This window comes from Chaetodon trifascialis, chromosome 11 (assembly GCF_039877785.1).
Source record: "Chaetodon trifascialis isolate fChaTrf1 chromosome 11, fChaTrf1.hap1, whole genome shotgun sequence".
NCBI lineage: Eukaryota > Metazoa > Chordata > Actinopteri > Chaetodontiformes > Chaetodontidae > Chaetodon > Chaetodon trifascialis.
In genome coordinates, this window is record NC_092066.1 from 3,031,960 (window position 1) to 3,041,772 (window position 9,813).

At 44.0% G+C, this 9,813-nt stretch overlaps 1 protein-coding gene across 1 annotated transcript in view; it reads left to right on the forward strand.

Moving 5' to 3' along the window:
* The window catches only part of LOC139338966 (contactin-associated protein-like 4), an 83,493-nt gene extending 75,489 nt beyond the window's left edge, over positions 1-8,004 (forward strand). Inside the window, exons 22-24 of the mRNA XM_070974342.1 lie at positions 2,066-2,284; positions 3,423-3,494; positions 5,591-8,004. Coding sequence (XP_070830443.1) covers positions 2,066-2,284; positions 3,423-3,494; positions 5,591-5,787 — 488 coding nt within the window. The 3' untranslated portion in view covers positions 5,788-8,004. The remainder of the gene's footprint in view (positions 1-2,065; positions 2,285-3,422; positions 3,495-5,590) is intronic.
* Positions 8,005-9,813: the final 1,809 nt, after the last annotated feature.

A 9,813-nucleotide genomic window follows, 5' to 3' on the forward strand; every position in this document is an offset into this window, starting at 1 on the left:
CTTCTAGCTGTGAGGCGACAGTGTTGCCACTGTGTTACCACAAGAAAGTTGTGTGTTGCTGTCATGTGACACCCTAAATTTAAAAAACATGCACATTTGTGTTTGTTTAGTGTGAATACATGTTATGTGTGTATTCTCTGTTTTTCGTTCCTGGGATTTCTGCTCGGCCAGAGCTGGAAAACTTTTTTTGTGCAGGGAAATGATGAACACAGGTGTCACTGGCCACTTGTTTCTGCCTTTAAACAGCCAATAAGTCGTAAATCTGTTGTTAAAGGTACAATAATAGAAACACTCACAGCGCTCATCTGATGCAGTAACGAGCGCAGACTCTCAGGATCTTTCGTCTCGTTGGATGTAAAGCTGCAGTGTGGTGTCACTCCGCTCAGTGTGCTTTAACCCCGTCATGTCAGCATGTGACCGGTCCTCCCCTCTGTCAAACCAGAGGAAGCAGAGAGTCAGATCAGGATCAGAAAAGCGGCAGGAAAGTGGATTTTCTGTCGTTTCCTGTCCACCCCGTCATCCATCAGCCTAACTAATGGACCTGGAAGGAGTGCAGAGAGTCGGGGAGGGAGAGAGGGGTGATGGAGTAACGAGTGTTTGGGCTGAGAGGCGCTTACAGGCTGCAGTAACGCTTCCTGCTGCTCTCATCAACATGCAGATGTGTTGTGGTGAAGCCGCAGTCACCTCTCAGTCATCTGAACGGACGCTGATGCAGCTGTTTACGGCGGTGATGTCGGCCTTCGCAGCTGCTGTTTACGCTGCTGTGCAGGAGTGCAGGTGAATGATGGAGGGATTTCAGCCAATAAAGTGAACAGATAGAGCGGGAGTGCACATCTGTCTGCAGCAGTGATAGATGCAGACTGGAGCCATCGACAGCCTGTTCTGCTGAAGGGTGTGTGTGACGTTATGCGTGTGTGCTCATCATTACAGCCGCTTCTGTGCTCTGATAACAGGGAAACGTGAGTCAGTGAAGCTATCAGCTTCATGTTTCTTTATGGCGCGAGTGGAGAGCACGGCCTCTGAACGAAAGCTTAAAAGTTCAGTCACTCGCACTGATAAATAAAGTTTGATTTCTGTCCTCTGTCTTTAACACTGAAGGGCTCCGTGTCCTGAAGACCACACTGCCATCCTAAAACAAGTTTTTACTTTAACGTGTCGTTACGAGGTAAACTTCAGTGAAGGCTGCCTGCTGATCCAGGCCAGCTGGCACCGTCTGGGTCTGCTTCATGTCTCCGTTACACATGAAATGAATGCATGAACTCACGTTGATGCGGTTGTCTCTGCGACAGCGGCATCAACGGTTTCACCACACAGAAACGTTAAATTCACATTCAGCACTCAAACTTTGAAGGTTGGACGAATCAATCATGAAGTCTGAAATTCAGCAGATCTTGTCACCGTCCGCGAGCTGAACAAACAGTGAGGCTCAGCTGAACCGCCCAGCGCTGTTCCAGCCAATGAGAGGAGGCGTTCGTGCTCGTGTGCATGACGAGGGGAGGAGGAGGGCGGCGAGAATCTGTGTAATCACACTGTGAAGAAGGAGAGACGGCGACATCAACAACCTTTCTCCAGAGTGACTCCCCCCAACTTTACAGCCGAGTCCGCCCACGGGATGAATTATCTCTGCTTCATTAAACAAATCAGACATGACGTGTTAATTAGTGGGCGTCAGAGGTGTGTTTTGGTACCTGTGGACAGAGCCTGGCGAGCTGTTTTTCCCTGTTTCCCGCCGTGTTATCACTCGTCTCATCTCCATCTCTGGCAGGAAAGGCAGGAAGTGTATTTCCCAAAAGGTCAAACTGTTACTTTCAGAAATATAGTTTCATGGGAAACAATTGACGGCCGCTTTTGTTTCAAGAAAATGACTCCTTCTTCCAGAGCAGTTTTTTATTTTCTCTTGAAAAACATGAAGAAAAGACATTTATAGAAGTCATAATGTCTGATTTTATGAAGAGTAAATCTTATTAAAGATAAGTCATCTTGTCAGGAAGATTATTAAACTTATTTCAAGGGAACTGGTCTTGATTTGTATTAGTAAGATACTCAAAGTCTTCTCTCTCTCCAGAGTCTGATGATCTGGATCCAGACCTGGCCAGGCTGGCGTCTCTCGGCTTTACCGGCTGTCTGTCGGTGGTCCGCTTTAACTCCATCAGCCCCCTGAAAGCTGCTCTGCTCCACCCACACACCAGCCCCGTCGTCATCACCGGACCTCTGCTTCAGTCCAACTGCGGCTCCTCGGCTTCGGCCAATCCCTACGCGGCAGAGAACACACACCACCTGACAGGTAAGAGGGGAGGAGTCAGGTGTGTAGGCGAGGGTGACGTGAGACATGCTGGTTTCCAGTTTCTTGAACTACTCTATGCTAAACTAATGTGTTTTCGTTCTTCAGAATTGAGTTACCAACCGAGACTATGCTTACTTCACTTTTACTCCACTTATATGCTGCATGTTCAAACTGCAAACACTGCAAACTTGAACCTGCAGTAGCTGATTTTGGCCACTCGGGGGCAGCAGAAACAGGATGCGAACACAACGCTGACCTTTCATCACCTGTTCAGTTGATGAGGCGAACAAACAGAGCGCTGCAGCGTTGTTGAGCAACATGCTCATTCATTAGCAGCTGTGTTTGTGTTCACCTAATGAACAGTTAGCTTAGCGCTGTTCAATTGGCTCTTAGCTGCTAAATGCTCCGCTATGTTCACCAGCTAGTAAAAACTCAAAGTCGAAGTTGCACTACGAGTGACCCCGTTCACGCTGTCACATTTCCCCCATAATCAGTGAAAGAATGGAAAGAATCATCAAACTATGCAGCCTCTTGAGCTCATGCGTTAATATTTGACACAACTAATGTGAGAAAAGTGTGAACCTCTCAGAAACACATTGTCCAGAGGATGTTTTTTTAACTGTCACTGCTCGTCTCTTGGCCCTAAAGGTAACCGCTGACCCAGCTTTGGTGAATGTGTAGCAGCAGGGTGGCTGAAAGGCTGAGGATGGTTCATAAAAACCTGTGAGCGCGTCATTTCCTTTGTTTCTGTGTTTGCAGTCGTTGAACGAGCCGCTGCTTCAGACAAACAGCTCATTAAGCGTGTTCACCTTGTTGAGGAGACTCGTGACAGCGTGTTTGATGAGATAATTAATTTGGAGCACAGAGGGGAGTTTGCAGCGGCGTTCCTTTCCTCTGGTCGTGTTTTCATCCAGCTTCATGTGGCTTTAATAGAGTCCTCTGGAGAGCTGCTGCTGTACTTGCTGTTGGCTGTGAATGATGATGCTCTGATGTTCTTTCTGTTTCTCTCCTGGTCCCTCTTTTCTGTCCTGACTTCGTTTTCTCTGCATCATTTCATTTCTTCTAATTCTTGCTGCCCTTTGTTTCCTCTGTCTGTTTCCCTCTTTCCCCCTCCCTGCTGCCTCTCTCTCTGCTGTAGACCAGCCTGGCTCAGTGGGTTCAGGTCAGCCTTTAGTCAATGCCATCAGGACTGACTCTGCTCTGATTGGAGGTACTGACCTGTTTCACCATCTTTCACTGCTCTGGAACCTGGTTCACCTCGTTTTCTGATGTTTGTGTTGGGCTTCTCCTTACTGTCAGAGTCAGAGGTTACGCTCGATATTTTTTTGATGAGCCATATTCTTTGATGAGCCATATATATTAACGATGCTCCATCAAAATGAAAATCTTCTGTCTGGCAGGACTGATTCAAAGTGAAGATTGAATGGTTGCTGTAAGAGTCCAAAGTCATTTCATGGTGTCCATTAAATCTGTGTCTCAGTGCACAAAAGACACCTGAACGGCGTCATCAAAGCTCCGCTGAAATAATAATAATAATAATAATTTTATTTGTATAGCACTTTTCATGCATAAGAAACCACCTCTACCCCCGCCCACACACACCCACACATAAGATCACAAACTCACACAATCAACACAATGAAATGAGATGAGGAAACACAGGAGATAAATTTGAAATATTAAAACAATAAAAAAATAATAAAATGCAAACATAAAATGGAACAAAATTAAAATATATACATATATAAAATAGAATAAAATAATTAGAATAAAATAAATTAAATTAAATTAAATTAAATTAAATACCTAAAATTGCTAAAGTTAAAAATTTAGTTAAAAGCCTGACTAAAAAGGTCTTAAGTTTGCTTTTAAAAGTATCAGTATTACATGTCGGCCTCAGATCTTCGGGCAGACTGTTCCATAAACGGGGGCGTAGTAATAAAAAGATGTTTTATGTGTATGTTTTGGTTCTAACTTTGGGTTCTGTTAAAAGGCCTCTTCCAGAAGACCTGAGGGCTCTGCTGGGTTCATGGTAAAAGCAAGTTCGATAAATAAGAAGGAGCAAGACCATTAAGAGCTTTATAAACCAGTAATGACTTACTGATGGAGGAGTTTTCACACTCCCTCCAAACTGAAGCAGTATCATGTGAAATTGATTTTAGCTGTATTTTGGAATTCCAACTAGATGAAACTTTCTCTGGATGGTGAAATATGCTGAACAGAAGAGTCCAAACGTGTGAAAGTCTGCTCGCTGTGTGTTGAAGTTAGATTAGAAGACCAATCAGATTAGACACAAACGCACGGGCTTACCCAGGGGAGGGATCTTGTTTGGACTTCACAGTAGCTTCACAAAGCTCCGCCATGATGGATTTACTTTACAGGGAGTCCGCGTGTCAGCCGGCAAGCTGCAAGGCTTTCCAGCATTCAGAAAGATGAACACACACCAAAATGTCACAGCCGAGTTACACTATGGACTCGGCTCAGCTGGTGTCACACAGGTTTGTAGATCCACGTCATGTTTTAGCTGCTTTACCACCAGAGTTTGCATTATTAATACTGTTTTGAAGAATTGTGTTTTGCCACCTTCCACACGGCCTCAGGGTTCAGATCAGTCAGAAAATCCGTCTTACTGTCGTGTGACCAGAAATGAAAACAGTCACTCATTGTCATTCTGTGCTGAAATGTCAGTACAGCAATGGTTTTTCACAAGAAAGTTAAATTAAAACACATTAAAAAAAAATCTATAATAATAAGATAAACACTGGAAAGTGGTTCTCTGTTCAGTTTATGTGATTTTAGTAGTAGCTAAACCAAGCAAAGTCAAACAATAACAGTAACCTTCATTTATCTTTCATCTAACAGCTCTTTCAGTTAATGTTTTCAATCCGGTGGTATCGAGGTGTTCATGTCTTAAAGAAACACTTTAAAGGCACTTAACAATGGCACAGAACATGTTTAGCGTAGCTTAGCACGAAGACTGCAAGCAGGGGAAAATAGCTAGCGTCGCCACGAGTAGAAATACACCTTCTCACATCTCCAAAATACTTTTGTGTACATGTAGACTCACAGTCTCAGTTTACGGCTTCACATCACAGTATGATGCTTTCTGTGTCTCACGTGATTCAGTGTGAAACTACGACTGCGTTCTAGTTGTTTGAAGACACTTTTTGTGTGTCTGGGCTAGCTTTACCCTGACGGCTAACCAAGATCCAGTATTCATGCTAAGCTAGGCTAAGCTATAGACTCATGTAACTCCTGGTAAGAAACCAAACAAAGACATTCCTCAAAATGTCCTGTGCCTTGCAGGTGTCATAGCAGTGGTGATCTTTGTGATCGTGACCGGCCTGGCGATAACCGCCAGATTCCTCTACCGGAGAAAAGAGACGTATCGAAACCAGGAAGTGAAGGGAGTCAAACAGGAGGACAGCCAAGACTTCCCTTTCAACAGCCAGGCCGACTCGCAGAACGTCTCCGGTGAAAACCCGAAGGAGTATTTCATTTAAGCGGAGGGCTGAGGACCGCTGAGCCGGCGCAGACGGGGGCGTCACGCCTGTCACGCCTCAGGACTCCACACTGCACTCAGCCACGCAGAGACTTCGCTGGAGGCTCCACAGAACATGAAGAGCCAGAAAGGAACAATGCACACAGTTTTGTCTTGTCCTCTATATGATGTATATACTGATCCAACCAGGCGACAGCGCTGAACTCATAAGATGTTGATATTGAAACTGTAAATATTCAGAAATGTAAACGTGGAAGTCGTGTCTGCAGAAATCTGTCATTTTGGAAGGTTCTACTTAGATCTTCTTTCCACCGTGACATGAAAGCACAAAGAAAGCCGGGAACAGAAATACATCTATCGGCATTGAACGTTTCTAGTTTCCTATACTTTGCAAGTTTTTCATGAAAGGCTTGTACAGGTTGTTCGCTCTGTTCTAAAAGTTTTCTCGTCCCTGCTGAATGCCGCCTGCTGGGAGCTTCCTCTCCCAGCTCTCTAAATGTCTCTGAACAGCAAAGCTTTTAACGCTGACAGCAGCACAGACTCTGCGACGCTGTGGCTGTCTGTCACCTCGATCGCTGCACGCAGAGACGCTTAATGTGTTTCTGAAATGCTAATCTGCCTCGGTCTGACAGGTGGACCGCGGCTCGACGGAAAGCAGCGAGATGAGCAGAATGAGACGGGAAGATGACACGGATGTAATAAAAACAGTCTGATATTAACACTTAAGATGAAGCAGATCGGAACCGTGTGTTAATTCAGCTCGTGTGCCGAGCGCTGCCGATGGAGGACGAGAGGCAGAAAGAGGATCGACAGCAGCTGTTTATCAAACACACACCGCCGTCTCCCCGGCCCCAAAACACAGATGGGATTTTAATGACAAAAGTTGTTAAAACTTCAAAGTGCATTATTCATCTCTGTGTTTGTCTTTCCTTTTCCCCCCACCTCACAACAGCTGAGGCCACACATGGGTGTCTTTGCCACATCCTTGAATGCATTCTTTGGTGAAGGAGACGTCGTGACTGTCCTCCATCCTGCAGCGGCTGAGAGGAACCCACCTTCAGCACAGCTGGAGGACGCTGCATAAGAGCAAAGGTTTATCATTCCAGTGTTCAGGCTGCGAGTGCAGAGTAACATCGCAGTAACATCGTGATGGTGTTTGAGCCTCAGCCTCAGTTCACTGTGAACTGCGTAACACAGAAACAGCATTTGTTCATGGAAATATTTGGTGACGTGGGGACTACTCATGGCTAGCTGGTACTGCAGCTACAAGCTAACTGCTAGCACACTAGCTAACCGGCAACCTGCTTGCATCAGCCAGTCACAATGTTGTACAGCAGTTGTTCAAATAGAAAAGTTATTAAAGGGAGTCCGAGCTAATGAGCTTGCTAACTGCTTGCTAGCTGCCACTTAGCAAGCTCGTTAGCTCGGTGGCTAACTGGACAGCAGGTTCATTCAAAGGATGCTTCGACTTTTGTCTCATAACTGTCTGCAGTTTGTACTCCTATCTGAGCAAGACCTATCATGGATTTCTTCACCCTTGTGAGCGAATCCAGTCGTTTTGGTGATTGATGGATTAATAATATCACAGTGAGTTTCTGAATGCTTGTGAAAGCAGGCTAAGGTGGTGATATTCTGCAATTTCCTTACAATCCTCAAATCCCACAGAAACACTCAAACAAACAATTTATCGCCACAAATATTGTCCGTTTAGCCAAAGCCTGACACACCGTATGCAGCTCATTGCTCTCTGCCACAGAGCTGTCAGTCCTTCTGCTCTGTGGACCACAAAATGTGTATTAATCCGCTGCTGAAAATAGTCCCCGACAAATGCACTGTTGACTTCTTTAAGGAAAGTATTGAGCTGTTTTTTAATGAAACTGTGTATTTGTGACCAGCCTCACAGCATATCTCATGACTGAGGCCACAGACAGAAGAGAGACGTCACATCGTACGTTGAACTTTTTCATGGGGTTCGTCGACGGGATTTGTTGATGGGCGGCGGCGGTGCGCTGGTTTAAAGTCTGTTCAGTGTAGCTGTAGTAATAACAGTGATGTTGTGAGTGTGAGTGACACGCCATAGAAACATCCAGATATTCTGGTTGTTTGGTTTTCAACAAAATCCTGCTTTTTCAAAATACAATTTTTTTCATCGTAGCCGAAGGTTTTTCTGCTTTACAGATGAATCATCACCTGAATAAATGTTAACGAGACGCTCTTGATCGTGCCTGTGAGCTGATTTGTTCTTCCATTTACATGTCTGAAGGACTCGACGTAAAGCTGACATGTGTCTGTTCAACAAAATGAAAGAAAAATCACATTTATTTAAATAGAATTCTTTAAAGAAATGAAGCCACTGAGATCTTTTATTCCTTTGTTAAATTAAGCTGACACACAGCGACGACTCCCCCCTCCACAGCAGGACAATTTACATACATTTGCATCTTTCATTTGCTCCTTCAAACCGGAGTGTGGGAGGATACACATCCGTCAGTGCTGACACTTCTGATGGCTGTTAACTTTCAAACCAGAGATGAGGGAAATATGTAAATGTGCGAAGCATCCAGGAGCAGAGGATATCAAAGCCACGCTGTGTGAAGAGCCACTTAGCCTCTCTGCCTGTTTAAACACTCAGGCGCCCGAGATGGTTCAGCCGCCTCAGATCAGTGATCCCTGCTCGATTCGTTCAAAGCTCCTCTTCTTGGTTGGGATCAGAGACGAGCTGATAACTGACATCTTCAGCACCATCAGTGATATCAAAGACCGAGTGACGAACCTCATAATGATCAACTAATCTGCTGCCAAGTGGAATTTGAATGTGTTCAAAGTTCCGGTCGCCTCTGTAGGCGGTGCAGTGCAGCTAATGTGTTTGACTAGAGGGATGAACACCGCTGGGGCACAGCTGCATTTCCTCCACAAGGAAGCTGGAATATATCATGGCAGGGCAACGCATCACGCCTGCAGTGGCGTTGATGCTGCTCGTGGGATTAAATGTCTTTGTTTTTCCTCAGTGGTGGAAGCTGCAGAGCCGCCTCTGCTGAAATCACCTGTATGCTGACAGTCTGCTGCTCTATAGATGCCTTTAGATGCCTATGCCTTTAAACTTCTCTTTAAACCACTTTTAAGCACTAAAATGTGCAGCGTTGGACACGTGTTCAGTTGCTTTTGTCTCTAATGAAAACTAGAAATTGAATCTGTCCAACCGCAGGACATCTGGCCTGCGTGTGCACGCATATTCATTAAAATACATGTTTATAGTAGAATACAAATACTCTATCACTGAGTACTATGTGTAAACATATGGAACCCAAAGTGTTCAGCATTAGACAAGACACTATTAAACAAATAAATGAGAATAAAGAATTTGTGAGATATCGGAAGCAATTATCAAAAGTCCAGACCGTCACCGTTAGTTGAGTTCTGTTCATTTCTTAAATAATTTCACAAACTCGTTCATGTGATGCTTTATTTCATAATCACCAATTTATTTGATATTAAATACTTAATCCTGAATTTAAAGCCACGGTGCTAAAGACTGATTATGCTCCAAACGTAATCTGTAATTGCTTAAATGCAAAAATGCTTAATAACATAATTCTTAATATTTGGTAAGACTTGTTACAGACAGCAGGAATAAAAAGGAGAGAAAGATCAAATAGACAATGAAAATGATCAGTGATGAATCAACTGTGTGTATATATATATATATACACACACATACACACACACACACACACACACACATTATGTAAAAAAGACTATGAAAGTGATGTTTCTGTGTGAAGAATGGCTCAGTTTCATGGTGGAAAATGTTGAATTACACATGAGTGAAATATGAATAATGAAATACAGTCTTTGTACTGGTGCACGATAGAGAATTTATAACACAGTTAAAAATATATAGCACAGTAAAAATATATAAGCACAGTAAAAATATGTAATATAAGCCTGAAACACTCATCCAAGGCAGACCTGAAGTTAATCGAAGGCAGTGTCTGAACCATTCGGAGCTCATAGATGGTTTTGGCCT